Source organism: Sciurus vulgaris (genome assembly GCF_902686455.1).
Source record: "Sciurus vulgaris genome assembly, chromosome: 15".
NCBI lineage: Eukaryota > Metazoa > Chordata > Mammalia > Rodentia > Sciuridae > Sciurus > Sciurus vulgaris.
Window position 1 is genome coordinate 69,207,271 of NC_136476.1, and position 18,089 is coordinate 69,225,359.

At 38.1% G+C, this 18,089-nt stretch overlaps 2 protein-coding genes across 5 annotated transcripts in view; one reads left to right on the forward strand and one right to left on the reverse strand.

Moving 5' to 3' along the window:
- HSDL2 (hydroxysteroid dehydrogenase like 2) overlaps window positions 1–18,089 on the forward strand; it is a 73,450-nt gene that overhangs the window by 4,316 nt on the left and 51,045 nt on the right. The gene's annotated exons all lie outside the window — the stretch shown is intronic.
- On the reverse strand, window positions 1,602–3,893 carry LOC306645085 (mediator of RNA polymerase II transcription subunit 28-like). The gene has a single exon (XM_079112377.1). The coding sequence runs from the start codon at window positions 3,888–3,890 to the stop codon at window positions 3,381–3,383; it is 510 nt and encodes a 169-aa protein (XP_078968503.1). The 5' UTR covers window positions 3,891–3,893; the 3' UTR covers window positions 1,602–3,380.

Below are 18,089 nucleotides of genomic sequence, written 5' to 3' on the forward strand. Positions count from 1 at the left end.
TGGGATTAGTTTCAGTCTGCTGCATATGGATTTCCAATTCTCCCAGCACCATTTGTTGAAGAGGCTATCTTTTCTCCATTGCATATTTTTGGCACCTTTGTCTACTATGAGAAAATTGTATTTATTTGGGTTTGTGTCCGTGTCCTCTGTTCTGTACCATTGATCTACCTTTCTATTTTGGTACCAATACCATGCCGTTTTTGTTACTATTGCTTGGTAGTAGAGTTGAAGTTCTGGTATTGCGATACCCCCTGCTTTGCTCTTTCTGCTAAGGATTGCTTTAACTATTCTGCGTTTCTTATTCTTCCAGATGAATTTCAGAATTGCTTGCTTGATTTCTGTAAGGTACATCATTGGGATTTTAATTGGAATTGCATTGAATCTGTATAGCACTTTTGGTAGTATGGCCATTTTGACAATATTAATTCTTCCTATCGAAGAACATGGGAGATCTTTCCATCTTCTAAGGTTTTCCTTAATTTCTTTCTTTAGTGTTCTGTAGTTCTCATTGTAGAGGTCTTTTACCTCTTTTGTGAGATTGATTCCCAAGTATTTTATTTTTTTTGAGGCTATCGTGAATGGGGTAGTTTTCCTAATTATTCTTTCCAAAGATTCATCACTTATGTATAAAAATGCATTGGATTTATGAGCATTGATCTTATATCCTGCTACTTTACTGGATTCACTTATGAGTTCTAAAAGTTTTCTGGTGGAATTTCCTGGTTCCTCTAAGTATATAATCATATCATCAGCAAATAGGGATAGTTTGAATTCTTCTTTTCCTATTCGTATCCCTTTAATTTCTTTGGTCTGTCTAATTGCTCTGGCTAGAGTTTCAAGGACGATGTTGAATAGAAGTGGTGAAAGAGGGCATCCCTGCCTTGTTCCAGTTTTTAGGGGGAATGCTTTCAGTTTTTCACCATTTAGAATGATATTAGCAATGGGCTTAGCATAGATGGCCTTTACAATGTTAAGGAATGTTCCCACTATCCCTATTTTTTCTAGTGTTTTGAGCATGAAGGGATGCTGTATTTTATCAAAGGCTTTTTCTGCATCTATTGAAATAATCATGTGATTCTTGACTTTAAGTCTACTGATATGGTGAATTACATTTATTATTTCCTGATGTTGAACCAACCTTGCATCCCTGGGATAAAACCCACTTGATCATGGTGCACTATCTTTTTAATATGTTTTTGTATGCGATTTGCTAAAATTTTGTTGAGAATTTTTGCGTCGATGTTCATTAAGGATATTGGTCTGAAATTTTCTTTCCTCGATGTGTCTCTGTCTGGTTGAGGTATCAGGGTAATATTGGCTTCATAGAATGAGTTTGGGAGGGTTCCCTCCTCTTCTATTTCATGGAATACTTTGAGAAGTATTGGAATGAGCTCTTCTTTAAAGGTTTTGTAGAACTCGGCTGAGAACCCATCTGATCCTGAACTTTTCTTTTTTCTTTTTTTTTATTTTATTTTATTGTAAACAAATGGGATACATGTTGTTTCTCTGTACATGGCGTAAAGGCATACCATTTGTGTAATCATAAATTTACATAGAGTAATGTTTGATTTGAAAAATTGTTATTTATTTGACAGAAAACTTCTGAATTAATATAAAGAAATGACAATAACTTGTATACACACTAATTCAAAACATTTTCACTAAGCACCAAGTAGAACAGTTCCTTATCTTTTCACCAAAAACACCTTTATCATTGAAAGACTGCTTCAAACTTAGTTTATTTAGGATTTTAATCAAGAAACCTAAAGCTGCCAATCAGAGCTTCTAATTAGCATAAGATGACCAGGTTAAACCCTTATGAGTAAAAAATAACTTTTAAGTTCGGACCTATACATTCCAACCAAGGGAATATGCTAGCCTCAGGCTGATCAACACAGGTTACAGGTCCACAAAACAAATATCATCCTCAAAGCGCACAAACAAAATGAGTTATACACACACACACACACACACACACACACACACACACATACACACACATACGTATACACACAAAGTGAGAACAAAGTATTATGTAAAATACATGTTGTGTATAGTCAGTGCCTAATAGGAGTAATGCCTATTTCCCATGAGCATACAATGCAGCAAGGGGCACAAAAACAAATACCATACCCTAACCTACAAGGCAGTGGAAGGAACGAAAGTCCTGTGCCTTAGAATGGAGTGGAGGCTTCTCAACCAGGTGGCATCCAGGCCAGATCAGGAACAAGAGTGGATATCAAAGCTTGTGGGGAAGGATCTTCCTTGTCAGAGAGGACAAGAGCAACAGACCTACTGACTACTCAGAAGACAGTGGAGTGTCTGTACTGGCTGAAGGGATGTAATCTAAGAAAAGATACAACAGAGAACAGAAAACCTCCTCCAACAAGAGAGCAAATACCCTCCCCAGAGGAGTCACAAGCTCTCTATGGAGGTGAAGGAGCCGAGGATCACTCTGCAGGTCACCTCCGCCCCAAGGCCCTAGTCCCTGGCAATCAAATTCATGAGCATGAATCTTCTGTCATGTAAACTGACTTTTCTTCACCAAAAAGTAAAACAAAAATACAGGCAAACAACACAAAATTCAAAAGAAAAAGAATCAGACCAAACTTTGACCCCTCGTACTTCACCTGTGTCCCAGCTATACTGCTAGAGACTGGGTCTGCTTGTTACTCATGCTAGTTAACTACTGCAAGGCATCTAGCATATCATGCTCCTAGTATAGCTCCCCATCAAACAGGCAACACCACACAACACAAACTCACCTAAACAAAAGGCAGCATCAAATTAAGGATCTACTGTGATATTACTACACCAACAGCATATTTTAACCCTTTTTCTGACCCATTTCCAAAGAAATTTACAAAATATCTGTGCTACTATGGAAGCATTACAAACACTGCATTAGATTCCTCTTCTTGAGGTAGTTCAAAGTCTTGAGACAGCTAATTTACATATTTTTCTCTACTATCATGAATGGGTAGTAAATGTTAAAGGACTAAAACCAAACTCCTTCTCCCCTGATTCTGGAGTATTGTAATTTTCCCCCTCAGATAATAACAAACTAACAATTGGAAAAAAGTATATAAAAGTCATATAAAAATTTTAAAAACAAGCAAAAAAACGAAGAATCTGTGTCATCAAACTAAGTCTAAACTTTGCTACAAACAAAACCAAATCTCACTTGGTTCACCAAGCCATAAGCATTTTATAAACTAATCAAGTAATTAACAGTTCACAAAAATCAGGGAAATTTTTAGGTGGAAACAAAATTAACACCAACTCATTCCCTGGCAAATAATTCTTCTAAAATGTCATGTCCACACAGAGAGGTTTGATGAAACTGTCTTCAAGAGGCTACTTTGTAGGCCAGACCCCTCTCAGGTCTGCTTCAGAGGCGCAGGGATATTGGCAGAAGCCTGCTCCAGGTAGGCCAAGGAGCCCTGGGGGACTTCAGCTGGCTTTTTGTGCTGCACATTGATGTCCTCCAGCACCTGCTGCCAATGCCTGAGCTTTGTCAAATGCTTCTGCACCAGCGCATCTTTCCGCTGCAATTCATTCCTTAGTTCTGAGACGTCCTCTTTGATAACTTGCTCTGGTTTCTGTATAGACAACTGCAGTCTTTTCTGTAGAAAGAAGCATTCTGTCTGTCTTGCAATGTCTAGAAACTTCTGGATACACTGATCGGTTCCATTGACATAATCCTGACTCACGAGAGAAGCAAAGCAAGCCTCGAATGATGACTCCAACTCGTCCACCAAGGTGCTGCTAGAAGTTCTCGGCGCGCCAGGCGCTGCGTGGAGAAGGGAAGCCTGGCCCGGGAGTCCCGGCGGGGGTGGCGGCGGCCCCGGAGGCTGCCCGGAGAACATACCGCCCAGCGGAGCCTCCATGTTTGGGATCTGGTCCTGGACTTTTCTTTGTTCGTAGGCTTTTGATGACCTCTTCTATTTCATTACTTGAAATTGGTCTATTTAAATTGTACAGGTCCTCTTGGTTCAGTTTAGGCAATTCATATGTCTCTAGAAACCTGTTGATGTCTTCGAAATTTTCTATTTTGTTGGAGTATAGATTTTCAAAGTAGCTTCTAAATATGTTTTGTATTTCAGTCGTGTCTGTTGTATTTCCTTGTTCATTCTGAATTTTAGTGATTTGGGTTTTCTCTCGTCTTCTCTTTGTTAGTGTGGCTAAAGGTTTATCAATTTTTTTTTATTTTTTCGAAGAACCAACTATTTATTTTGTCAATTTTTTGTATTGTTTCTTTTGTTTCAATTTCGTTGATTTCAGCTCTGAGTTTAACTATTTCCTGTCTTATACTACTTTTGGTGTTGGTCTGTTCTTCTTTTTCTAGGGCTTTGAGCTGTAGTGTTAGGTCGTTTATTTGTTGAATTTTACTTCTTTTATTGAATGCACTCCATGAAATAAATTTTCCTCTAAGTATTGCTTTCATAGTGTCCCAGAGATTTTGATATGATGTTTCTTTGTTCTCATTTACCTCTAAGAATTTTTTAATTTCCTTCCTAGTATCTTCTGTCATCCATTCATCATATAATAGCATATTGTTTAATCTCCAGTGTTCGAGTAGTTTCTATTTTTTACTCTTTCATTTATTTCTAATTTTAATCCATTATGATCTGATAGAATACAACGTAGTGTCTCTGTCTTCTTGTATTTGCTAACATTAGCTTTTTGGCATAATATATGGTCTATTTTAGAGAAGGATCCATGTGCTGCTGAGAAAAAGTGTATTCGCTCTTGGGTGGATGGTATATTCTATAAATGTCCGTTAAGTCTAAATTATTGATTGTGTTATTGAGATCTATTGTTCCTTTGTTCAATTTTTGTTTGGAAGATCTGTCCAGTGGTGAGAGAGGCATGTTAAAATCACCTAGTATTATTGTGTTATGGTCTATTTGGTTTCTGAAATTGAGAAGGATTTGTTTGACATATATGGATGAGCTACTGTTTGGGGCATAGATGTTTATGATTGTTATGTCTTGAGGATTTATGCTTCCCTTAAGCAGTATGAAAATGTCCTTCTTTATCCCTTCTAACTTTGGCTTGAAGTCCACATTTTCTGAAATGAGGATGGATACCCCAGCTTTTTTGCTGAGTCCATGTGCATGGTATATTTTTCCCGATCCTTTCACCTTTAGTCTATGGGTATCTCTTTCTATGAGGTGAGTATCTTACAGGCAACATATTGTTGGATCTTTCCTTTTAATCCAATCTGCCAGTCTATGTCTTTTGATTGATGAATTCAGGCCATTAACATTCAGGGTTATTATTGAGATATGATTTGTATTCCCAGTCATTTGGTTCATTTATTTTATTTTATTTATTTATTTATTTTTGACACAACTTGTTTCCTCCTTTATTTGACAGTTGCTTTAGGATAATTCCTCCCTTTGCTGATTTGCTTCTTGTTTTTCATCTCTTTCTCATGGAATATTTTGCTGAGAATGTTCTGTAATGCTGGCTTTCTTTTTGTAAATTCTTTTAGCTTTTGTTTATCATGGAAGGATCTTATTTCATCATCAAATTTGAAGGTAAGTTTTGCTGGGTGTAAGATTCTTGGTTGGCATCCATTTTCTTTTAGGGCTTGAAAATTGTTGTTTCAGGCCCTTATAGCTTTTAGGGTCTGGATTGAAAAATCTGCTGATATCCGTATTGGTTTCCCCCTGAATGTAATTTGGTTCTTTTCTCTCACAGCCTTTAAAGTTCTGTCTTTATTTTGTATGTTAGGTATTTTCATTATAATGTGCCTTGTTGTGGGTCTGTTGTAATTTTGTGTATTTGGAGTCCTATAAGCCTCTTGAACTTGATTTTCCATTTCATTCTTCAGATTTGGGAAATTTTCTGATATTATTTCATTGAATAGATTGTTCATTCCTTTGGTTTGTTTCTCTAAGCCTTCCTTCATCCCAATAATTCTTAAATTTGGCCTTTTCATGATATCCCATAGTTCTTGGAGATTCTGTTCATGATTTCTTATCATCTTCTCTGTTTGTTCAACTTTGTTTTCAAGGTTAAATATTTTGTCTTCAATGTCTGAGGTTCTGTCTTCCAGGTGTTCTATCCTATTGGATATGCTTTCTATGGAGTTCTTAATTTGGTTTATTGTTTCCTTCATTTCAAGGATTTCTGTTTTTTTTTTTTTCAATATCTCTAACTCTTTATTGAAATGATCTTTTGCTTCCTGTATTTGCTCTTTTAACTGTCGATTGGCGCGATCATTCAATGCCTGCATTTGCTCTTTCATCTCATCATTCAATGCCTGCATTTGCTCTTTCATCTCATCGTTTGCTTCCCTGATCATTTTAATTATGTACATTCTGAACTCCTTTTCTATCATTTCTTCTGCCATGCTGTCATTGGGTTTTATTGATGTAAGATCTAGATTTATTGGGGCATTTTCTTCCCTTGTTTTCTCATATTGTTCAGGTATCAGTGGACCGCTGAGATATTGCAGATTTCCTCTATTGACTTATAATGTCCCTGAAGATTTCTAGAATATCCCCTCTTAGCCTTCAGTAGCCTGAAGTCTTGGAGGAAGTTGATAATGCTGTGCTCCACAAGGAAGCTATCTCTCTAGGGGTGGTGGCTTTCAGGTGGGGTATATTCCCTGCTAGTGGGCAGAGGTGCCTCCGCTTGTTAACCAGTGGTCATCCAAAGAGGAACGAGGCTGTGGGCTGAGGCAAGGCCTGTTTGGGCCTGTGTCTCTGGTTTTACCGTCCTTGTGGGGAAACCTCACCCAGCAGGGAAGACTCACCTGGTGGGGAGGTCTCGCTGATCAGTTCCCTTCCTAGAGGTTCTCCTCAATCTACAACTGCCGCCTGGGCTGTGCTGCCTTCCTCTGCAACGTTCCCAGGAGCCTGGACCTACCTCCTGGGCCTGGGAGCCTCACCCTTCACAGACGAGTCTCCTTAGGCTGCCTCTCCTCAGAGAATCTGCCCACAGTCCTGGAACCTTCGCTCCGCCCCTCAGCTTGTCTCTGTGTGGCTCTTCCACCAAGAAGCCTCCTAGGTCCTGGGACCCTGCTCTGCACCTAATCGCCTGGCTATGTGGCCCCTCCTCTGAGCAGCCACCTGGAGCCCCGTACAGTTGCTCCGAGTCCCAGCGACCCACCACGCTTCTCCTTCTCCTCCAGGCAGCTCCCTGGGTGTTCAGGAGTGGTCGCTCTGAGTCCAAACAACTCACTGTGCACCTCCTCCTCTGGACAGCTGCCCGTAGCCCTGGTGCAGTCACTCCGCATCTGAGCGACCCGCCGCGCTTCTCCTCCTCCTCCAGGCAGCCCCCCGGGTGTTCAGGAGCGGTCGCTCCGAGTCCAAGCAACCTGCCGCGCTTCTCCTCCTCCTCTGGGCAGCCCTCGGTTTTCAGGAGTGGTCGCTCTGAGTCCAAACAGCTCGCCACGCAGCTCCTTCTCTGGACAGCCACCCAGAGCTCCGGTGGGTTGCTCCGAGTCCCAGCGCTGTGCTGAGTGGCCTCCTCTATGATGCTCCCTGTTTTCCGAGTTCACTGCTCCAGTGGGGGGAGGGGTGTCTCATTGGGCAACTCTACTTCACAAAGTTCCCTGCGTTCTGGGACTACCGCCCCATCCAGGAGAGTCTCCCTGGCGGCTTTGAGTTGGTTCCAAGTCTCTTAATATCTCCTCTTCTTGAATCCTGAGTCCTGGAGCAACATGAAATGCAGTCACCCTCTAGTCCACCATCTTGAAACCCCCAAGACAGTCTTATTAGAACTGGAAGAGTTGCTAGGGTCTGGGGTCATGGCTCAATGGTAGAGCACTTGCCTAGCATGTGTGAGGCGCTGGGTTTGATCCTCAGCACCACATATAAATAAGTAAAGTAAAGGTATTGTGTCCATATACAACTAATAATAATAATAATAATAATAATAATAAGTTGCTAAAGAAGGAATGTTCAATTTGAATTTCTGAACGCAGAAGTGGAAAAGCCCCTCTGGAGCCTAAAAACCGGGAGTTATGGTCAGGAAAGTAGAATGGCTTCCTACATTCAGAGTTTTTCATCCACTTGACATTGACTTTGGCATAGGAAGTGGGTTAGGAAGTCCACTTTATTTTGGTTCTGATAACCATCCATTTGTCTCAGCAGCTTTGACCTAATAGTTAATCTTTCCTTTATGTCAGAAATTTTACCACTATCACATGTGAAATTCTTGTATGTATAGGAATCTGTTTTTGGACTTTATGTTCTGTTATTTTGGTCTTTCTGTTCATGCAGTAGTATCAAACCACTTACCCTAGTTTTATAAAATATGTTAATATCTAGGAAAGGTAGTTCTTGCCTCATTTGGAAATTTTTTTTCAGAACTTTCCTGGTTATTCTTGGGTATTTATTTTTTCAAATGAACTAGAATAGTTTGTGAATTTTTTTTTTAAAGTAAAACCTGTTTTTTTTTTTTTTTTTTTTTTTTCTAGGTGTGGTATACATGGTCTTAGACCCAGCTATTCGATAGGCTGAGGAAGGAGGATAATTTGAACCTAAGAGTTTGAGACAGGCCTGGGCAACATAGCAAGACCCTATCTCAAAACCAAAACCAAAACAAAACAAATCATTTTTTTAAAAATGGTTAAACATTTCTTCGCATTTATCCTGCTTTTCAGATGTCAGAGAATTTTAGTAAGTTGAGGTGTAGGTTACCCTACATTTGCAAGTTTTAGCTACCTACCAATGGTATTGAGAAATGTGGACTGTCTCTGAGGTGCTCTTGCCATTGACATTCTGGTTCTAATACTTTGCTGCTGGAGGAGATACGCTGGAGATCCCTCGTAGTACCGATCTAGCTGCCTTTGCTGTTCTTGATGCCTGATGCTCTGGGTAAGGAGGATAAGCCCTTTATCCTAGTGGGAATCAGTCCAGCTCTAACCCAGGCAAAGGGATAGGACCTTTTAAAGCAATAGTTGGGGCATTTCCATGTGAATATTTACATTAAAAATCAATTTAATATTCTGTGTACACTACTTTTTATATATGAAAAAGGGAATATTACATATGCACATGTAAAATGTCATTTATATATATTGTATTATGTGTGTCTGTTTGCATATTTCTGGAAAAATAAATACAGAAAGGATAAACCAGAAGTCAATGAAAGGTGTAACCTACAAGTAAAGTACCAGACTTCTTTGAGTATACATTATTATAAGATTTTGACTTTTAAATCAAATACATATTTTATAACATCCCTTATCCAAGATGAGGGGACAGAAGAACTAAAATTGAATTCCAAAATAAACACACTTAGCTGTATTTTAAACTTATCACCTAAATATAAAAGGAAAAGAACTAATTCATGTAATTTTTAAAAAATTATATATTTCAATTGTTAATGGACCTTTATTTTATTCATTTATTTTTATGCAGTGCTGAGAATTGAACCCAGTACCTCACACATGCTAGGCAAGCGCTCCACCACTGAGTCACAACCCCAGCCCTGTAATATTTGTTGTATGATCTTTCTATACATTTTAGAGAAATTCGATCTAAAGGCAAGAAGAACTGCAAAGAAATCTTGAATTCTGCTTAGTAGACTTCTTATTGCTACTGGTATGGGTATAGTAATTGGAAGACTGTTGCCTCTTATGCTGCATGCCTATCTTTTGTTGCTCTGCCTCCTTAACAGAAAAATGTGTAGGATTCTTACTTTTCCCCTTGATAGGGGTGAGAGATCCTGGAAATTCTTTTTATATTCTCCATCTCCACAGGGATGTTGTCCTTTTTCTTTTAGATAGTCATGTCTAGCCAGACGTGGTGGTACACACCTGTAATCCCAACAAGGGTGAGACAGGAGGATCATGAGTTCAAAGCCAACCTCCACAAAAGTAAGGCACTAAGCAACTCAGTGAGACCCTGTCTTTAAATAATATACAAAATAGGGCTGGGGACATGACTCAGTAGCTGAGTGCCCCTGAGTTCAATCCCCAGTATGTCCTCTCCCCCCCAAAAAAGTTGTGAAGTTGCATCTGTCAGCAGCATATCCTTATTACCTAAACTGTCAAGGTCTGGGATTTTGAGATTTCAAGTGTTTGTCCTAGGCTAGGCTTTTATTTATTTTTTATTTTTTTGACTTTACTGGGGACTGAACCCAGGCCCTTATGCATACTAAGCATATACTTTTTTTTAAAAAATATTTTTTTAGTTGTCAATGGATCTTTATTTTACTTATTTATATCAGGTGCTAAGGATCAAAACCAGTGCCCCTCACACATGCTAGGCAAGTGCTCCACTGAACTATAACCCCAGCCCTAAGCATGTACTTGTAATAATATATTTTAATTTTTATCTTTTTTAACCCTACAATCATTATTTTATTATTATTGTATCTCTTTTTAAATAATTTATTAATTTTGATTCATTGTAAACAAATGGGGTAAAACTTATTTCTCTGGTTGTACATGAAGTAGAGTCTACCGTTCGTGTAATCATACATGTACATAGGGTATGATGTTTGTCTCAGTCTGTTATCTTTCCCTTCCCCCTACCCCTTCCACCCCTCTTTCCTCTATTTAATCCCTCCTTCTTCCATTCTTGCCTCCCTCCCACTCCCCATTATGTATCATCATCCGCTTATCAGAGACATCATTCAGCCTTTGTTTTTTGTGATTGGCTTATCTCACTTAGCTTGATATTCTCCAATTTCACCCATTTGCCTGCAAATGCCATAATTTTATTCTTCTTTATGACTGAGTAATATTCCTATTATTGTATCTTCTTTAGATTTTATGCTTATTTATTAATATCTTTGGTTTTCATATCTTCTTGTATCTCAGACTTTGCATCTGGAAACTTTTCTTCTGACTGAAGTAGTAAGACGTAAATAAAAAGTATATGGATTAGAATGAAATAAACATTGTTGTCATTATTTGCGGATATCATCCTACACAAAAAAACTAAATAATATACAACTAAATTATTAGAATTAATAAAAGTTTGATTATTTCAGGATATAAAAGTCAATGAAGAAAAGTAATTTAGATTTCTATACATAAGCAAAAATCTGTAAGAAATATAGAAATATAGTACATAACAATAAAAGTGAGAAATTCAGAATCCTGAGTAGGGGCTCTACTATAGAACAAATGATCTATATCCTTCAGCAAATAAATGGTGTATAGAATAGAAGGGTAACAAGAACAGATTAAGAGACTTAAGAGATATAACAAATGCAATGTGAGATGCTTAATGGATCCTGATTTAATCAGACCAACTGTAAAAAGACATTATTGAGAACACTGTAAAAGTTTGAATATGGACAGATATTGGATGGTATTGAGGGATTATTTATTTTCATAAGCATAGTAATGATGTTATGTCAAAAGTTTTTCTTACTAGAAAAGTAATAAAAGTATTCATATGTGAAATTATATGACCTTTGGGATTTGTTTTCTGATAATTGCTTTTAAAAAAATTGATAATTGTTCAGTAAATAAAGCTTATTGTACTGCTTTTATTTTTAGATTTATTTGAAAATTCCACAATAAATCATTAAAAATCGTCTTTGTTTTTTTTTGTACTGGGAATTGGACTTGAGCATTTTTATCACTGAGCTACATCTCCATCCCTTTTTATTTTTTACTTTGAGGAGGATCTCACTGAGTTGCTTAGGGTCTTCTAAGTTGCTGAGGCTGGCCTTAAACTTGTGACCCTCCTGTCTCAGTCTCCCTACCAGCTAGGATTATAGGCATGCACCACTGTGCCTGGCAAAAATGATCTTTGTCTTTACACTGATTTTTTGTTGTTGTTGCGAAGGAATATCAGTAACTATACAATGGAGAAATCTGATAACACTAGTTGGACATTCAAAATTAGCATTACCTGCAAGTACACGTAGACATCGTATATTTCCTGATCTGATACACTGAGGAAAACAGTATTGCATAATCTGGCTGGGAATATATAGCCTGGATCTAACAAAGGAGTGTTAGTAACCATATAGTGGAGAAATCCGATAATACTGGCTGAATGATCAAACTTAATCAGTGTGTACAGGTAGATACTGTGTACTTCCTGATCTGATAGCATATCTGAAACAGTATTGCATATTCTGGCTGGGAATGTATAACCTGAATCTGATCATGGGGAAATATCAGATGAATCTAAAAGGAGGAGTATTCATTCTATTTTTTTTTTTTTTAAAGGAATTGGAGGGTGGGAAGATGCGGTGGCACACACCTGTAATCGCAGCAGTTTGTGAGGCTGAGGCAGGAGGATCAAGAGTTCAAAGCCAGCCTCAGTAATTTAGCAAGACCCTAAGCAACTCAGTGAAACCCTGTCTCTAAATAAAATACAAAAAGGGATGGGGATGTGGCTCAGTGGTTAAGCACCCGGGTTCAATCCCTGGTACGGGGTTGGGGAGGGGAAAGAATGTGGGGTTGTGTTTGTGACTCAGTGGAAGAGTGCTTGCCTAGCATGTGTGAGGCACTGGGTTTGATTCTCAGTACCACATGTAAATAAACAAGTAAAGGTCTGTCAACAACTAAAAAAATTTTTTTAAATTAACAAAAAAAGAATGGGGACTGTATTCTTTCAAAGGCCAATATTATAAAAGATAAGAGGCTGCAAAAATGTTCTAGATTAAAGGAGATGAAAGAGATATGACAAGTAAATGCACAATCTGATCTTCAGCTAGATCCTGTATTGGAGGACAAAAATTGCCCTATCGGTCATTGTTGGGTCCATTGACAAAATTAAAATACTGGTGGTGTATTAGATACAAGTAATTGTATCAGTGTTATGTATACTGAGGTTGTTAACTCTATTGTGGATATATAAAAAAACAGGCCATGATGTATTCGCCTTACTCTTAAGTAGTCTGGAAAAAATAAGATCTGTAGAAGGGCAAGGGAGGCAGGATGAGCATGAGTCCAAATGATAAAGCAATGGGGTAAACTGCTAATCTGGGTGAAGGATATTTGTGTATTTTTCATATTATTCTTACAACTTTATTTGAAATTATTTACAAATAAAAAGTTGAAAAAAGTTAAAAACAATGGAGTACCAAGGAATAAAGTCAATAAAATGTGTAATATTTTTCTGTAGAAATTTATAGAATTATACCGAAAAACATTAAAGACCTAAATAAATGGAGAGGGATCCCATGTTCATGGATTGTAACATTGTTATGAAGATGTCAATTCTTACCAAATTGAATTATAAATTTAATATAATTTCTATCAAAATCCCAACTCATTTTGCTGTGCAAATAGATAAACTGATTCTAAAATATGTGTGGAAAAGCAAAAGTCCAAGTATAGCCAAGAAACCCTTGAAGAAGAACAAGTGGAATTTTTTGCCCTATCAGTTATCAAGAGTAGTAGAGCTATTATAATTAAGACAGTGTGGTCTCTGTCGAGTAGTGTAACAGAATAGAGAGTTTAGAAGCAGGTTTATACATTTATGGAGTTAATAAAGCTGACATTGACAACTGTGGGAAAGATGTTTTTTTTCAGACCTGGACAGTTGGTTATTCATACAGGGAAAGAAATGTTATTGGTTCCCTACCTTAATTCAGATACAAATTAATTTTTGGTGGATTAAAGACTAAACTTTAAAAGGCAAACCATAAACCATGTGAAAGATAGATTAGTAAGCTTGTGGGTAGGGAAGAATTTCTTACCCTAAAAGCACTGGCCATAGAAAGTAAAGGTTCAGTAATTCTGCTACATGAAAAATGAAGAATTCCTGTTCATCAAAAGATATAAAGATAGTGAAAAGGCAAGCCACAATTGAGAAGATATTTAAATGTATATAATTTATAGACTTGTATAAGTCAACAAAAAAAATAACCATGTAGAAAAGTAGCAGAACAAATTAATAGGAATTTCTTGGTAGAAGGAACATTAAGTGACCATTAACATGAAAATATGTTCAACCTTAGTAATAGTCAGAAAAGTGTAAATTTAAACGACCATATTGTACTACCAGGTTGGCTAAATAAATAAATGCCTGACATTACCAAGTGCTGGGGAGGTTGTGGGAACTGTCACACCCTGCTGCTGGTAGGAACGTTAACCATTTTGGACAGGGGTTTGGTATGACTTGATAAAGTTGAACTTCAGTGTATATTTATCTGTTGCTGTGTAACAAACTATTCCAAATTTTAGTGGTTTAAAACAACTTCTTTTTTTGAGGTGCTAGGGAATGAACTTAAAGCCTTGTGTAAATGCTAGACACGTGCTCTACCACTGGGCTACAATCCCCAGCCCCTTTCTTTGTTTTAGTTTTATTGGAGGCAGTATATCATAAGTTGCTCAGGCTGGCCTTTACTTTGTAATACTTTAGCCTCAACCTCCAGGATCGCTGAGATTATGGGTGTGTGCCACCATGCCTGGCAACCACTTATTTTTCACAGTTCTTTGGGTTGTCTGGGTTCTTTTCCATATAGTGCATACATATGGCTGCATCTAGCTGGCAACTTTGCTAAAATGTCTTAAGTAGCTTCTTACCCTCCAGGGTGTCTCTCCATATGGCCTCTCATCATTTGGTGATCTACTTACTAGCAGCATGGCATCTGGCTTCTGAGAGAAAGTAGAAGCTGCCCACCATTTTATGGCTTGGAAGTTCAAGAGTGTTGCTTCTATTACATTCATTCAGTCAACAAAAGCCATAGGCTAACCCAGACTCAATGGGAGGGGAAAATATACTCTCCTCTTTTTTTTTTTTGGTGGTGCTGGGAATCGAACCCAGGGCCTCTCTACCAGCTGAGCTACTCCCCAACCCCCTCTATACTCTCCTCTTGATGGAAGGAATGTCAGATAATTTGTGGTTACCTTTGATTCATAACAATATCCTTTAAGCCAACAGTTACACTAGTGGGTATGTGCTCTAGGGAGACCCTTGCATGTGTGACTGGCAGATAGGTTCAACAGTATTTATAGCAGCATTGTTCATACTAGAAAACAGCACAATACCTGGAAAGTGGGCTGGGGAGATAGCTTAGTTGGTAGAGTGCTTGCCTTGTGCAAGCACAAGGCCCTGAGTTCGTATCCCCAGCACCACAAAAAAAAAGAAAACCTGGAAAATACCCCCAAAAGCAGCAGGATAAATAAATAATTTATAGTATGTTCATATGTGGACTCTCATATGTTGATAAAATAAAAACTATAATCACTTTGACATGGTTAAATCTCCAGTCTTTGAAAGAAGCAAATCACAGAATAGCATATACTATATGAATCTATTACATAATGTTCAAAATTAGACAAAACCTAAACACTGTATAGTTTGAGACCATGGTTTGGGAGAACTTTTCTGTAAAGCACTAGATAGTAAATATTTGCCTTTATGAGCCAAAAGGTAAAATTATAGGTATATGTACAATTTCCACTTTTAAATTTTTTATTTTACAAGGTCTACTAATGGGGAAAATGGAATTCTATTTTGGGGATGGCAGTATGGTATTAGTTTCCTAGGGCTGCCCTAACAAAGTACCACAAACTGTGTACCTTGAAACACATTTAGTCTCTCATCTTTCCAGAAGCTTGGAGTTTGAAATCAAGGAGTCAGCAGGGCTCTGCTCCTTCTGAAATGCTGAGTAGAATCCTCTCTCCTGTCTTCCTAGCTTTCAATGGTAGCCCGTCATGGGTACTCCCCAGGTAGCCTAGCTGCTGCATCCCTCTGGTCTTTTCTTCTGTCATCATCTGGTGTTGACAACATGGCATGGCCGTCTTCACACAGTCTCCCCTCTTCTTAGGAGGAATCAGTAATAATTGCATTAAGGGCCCACCCTACTTCAGTATGACCTCATCTTAGCTGGTTCTACCTGCAGCAATTCTGTTTTCAAATACGATCATATTCTGAGGTAATGGAGTTTAGGACTTCATATCTTTTTGGGGAACACAATAACAGGGAGATAATGTTTTGCTTAATTGGTGTTCAAGGTAGGTGCTCCCTATCAATCTGATCACAAACATTCATCTGTAAAAATAAAAACATTCTCAACTTCAGTCATACATAGGCAGTGAATCAGATTTGGTCTGTGGGCCCTAGTTTGCTGACCCCTGGCTAAGACAGATACACAGGTAGTAGAAATGATTTAAAAAAACAAGGGAATAATGATGATATTCAAGGTCATTTTTGAAGGAAGGAGGATAGAGTGGAGAGGAATAGACAGGTGGCTTCTAAGGTGGTGGCAATATTTTATTTCTTGGCTATACCACTGTTCATTTTTGTTTTGTTCTTTTAGCTTTGCACATTCATTTTACATGCTGTTTGTATGTTTGCTGTATTTCACCAGAAACTCTTCCCACCTCTCTTCCCCATATTCTGCTTTCTTTTCAATAAGTGGTTATTCCTCATTTAGAAACCTCTTCTCCTTTCACCTCTGCTCTCCTGCTTGAGGAGTGCAGTCCATCCTCCAGGTCTTGGCAGAAGCCACACCTTCTTTTGTTAACATGTTTGCCTGTCCATGACGACCTTTTTCTTTGTCATTGTCACTCTTGCTGTCTTCTCTTCACTCTTGTCCTTAGGCAAGCTGTGTTATTTGCTCTTAGAAACCAAACAAGAAAGTAGGTTTCCCTCTGTGTCAGCCTATTTTATTTCAGATATTTCCTTCTTACCTGACAATTAAGTAGGAAGGTAGGATGGAAGCATGTGAAGAGTAAAGTGGGCATAGGGAACATCAGTGCGTTGAATCAGAGTATTTCTGATCAGTACTTAGCTCTTTTAGAGCCCTTTAGGTTTTTTGTTTGGTTGTTGGTACTAGAGATTGAACCCAGGGGCGCTCTACCACTGAACTATACTCCTATCCCTTTTTATTTTATTTTTGAGACAGAGTCTTGCTAGATTTCCCAGTCTGGTTTTGAACTTGTGGTCCTCCTGCCTCAGCCTCCTGAGTAACTGTGATTATAGGCACACACCACCTCACTCTACTCTAGGTTGGTTTGTTTAACAGCTTTACTAAGATGATTCATGGACTGGGGTTGTGGCTCAGTGGTAGAGCGCTGGCCTAGCTCGTGTGAGGCACTGGGTTTGAGTCTCAGCACCACATATAAATAAATAAAATAAAGGTCCATAAAACCTTAGTTGCAAGGCGCTAAGCAACTCAGTGAGACCCTATCTCTAAATAAAATACAAAATAGTACTGAGGATGTGGCTCAGTGGCCAAGTGCCCCTAAGTTCAATCCTTGGAACCAAAACAAAACAAACAAACAAAAAAACCAGCCTTGTCAATACTTTTTTGTGAAAAAATGCATGTTTATGTATTGCATTGACAACATATATATATATATATATATATATATATATATATGAAAAAATAAGATGTGATTCACACCAAACATTTCACCTCTTTTAAATATATAGTTCAGTGGCTTTTAGGGTATTTACTAAAATCACCACAGTCAATTTAAGAACCTTTTCAGAGCTGGGTTGTGTGGTGGCTCTTACCTGTAATCCCACCTACTGAGGCAGTAGGATCCCCTACTGGGCAATTTAGCTAGACCCTGTGTGAAATAAATTAAAAGGGCTGGCTCAGTGGTGGAGTCCTTTCCTAGCTTATGTGAAGCCTTGAGTTTAATTCCTAGTACCACAAAAAACAAACAAACAAACAAAACAAAAACTTTGACTCACTCTCAACTCTCAACTCCCAAACCCTACCCCGCCCCGCCAGCTCTAGGCAGCCCCTGATCTTATGTCTCTATAGATTTGTCTATTCTGGATACATCACATAAATGCAGTCCTATCACATGTGGTCCTTTGAGACTATATTCTTTCATTTAGCAAAATGTGTTTGATTCATTCATATTGTGGCAGCATTTATATAAGCATTTTATTCCCTTTTATTGTAAGGATATACTATTTTATGTTTATTCATTAGTTGATAGATATTAAGGTTGTTTCCACTCCAGTTACTATAAGCATCTGTAGAGCCATTATTTGTTTTTAGATAATTTCTTTTATGTGTTATGTATTCATCGTAGAAAATTTGAAAAGTACTAAAGAATACAAAGAATATGATGAAATTTGTACATAACTCTACCACTCAAAAATAAGCCTTGTTGCCAGGCACAGTGGCGCATGCTGGTAATCCCAGTGGCTCTGGAATATGAGGCAGGAGGATTGCGAGTTCAA

Bases quoted from the DNA above. Each gene is read 5' to 3' on its own strand.
- LOC306645085 (XM_079112377.1), bottom strand. From the start codon at position 3,890: ATGGAGGCTCCGCTGGGCGGTATGTTCTCCGGGCAGCCTCCGGGGCCG.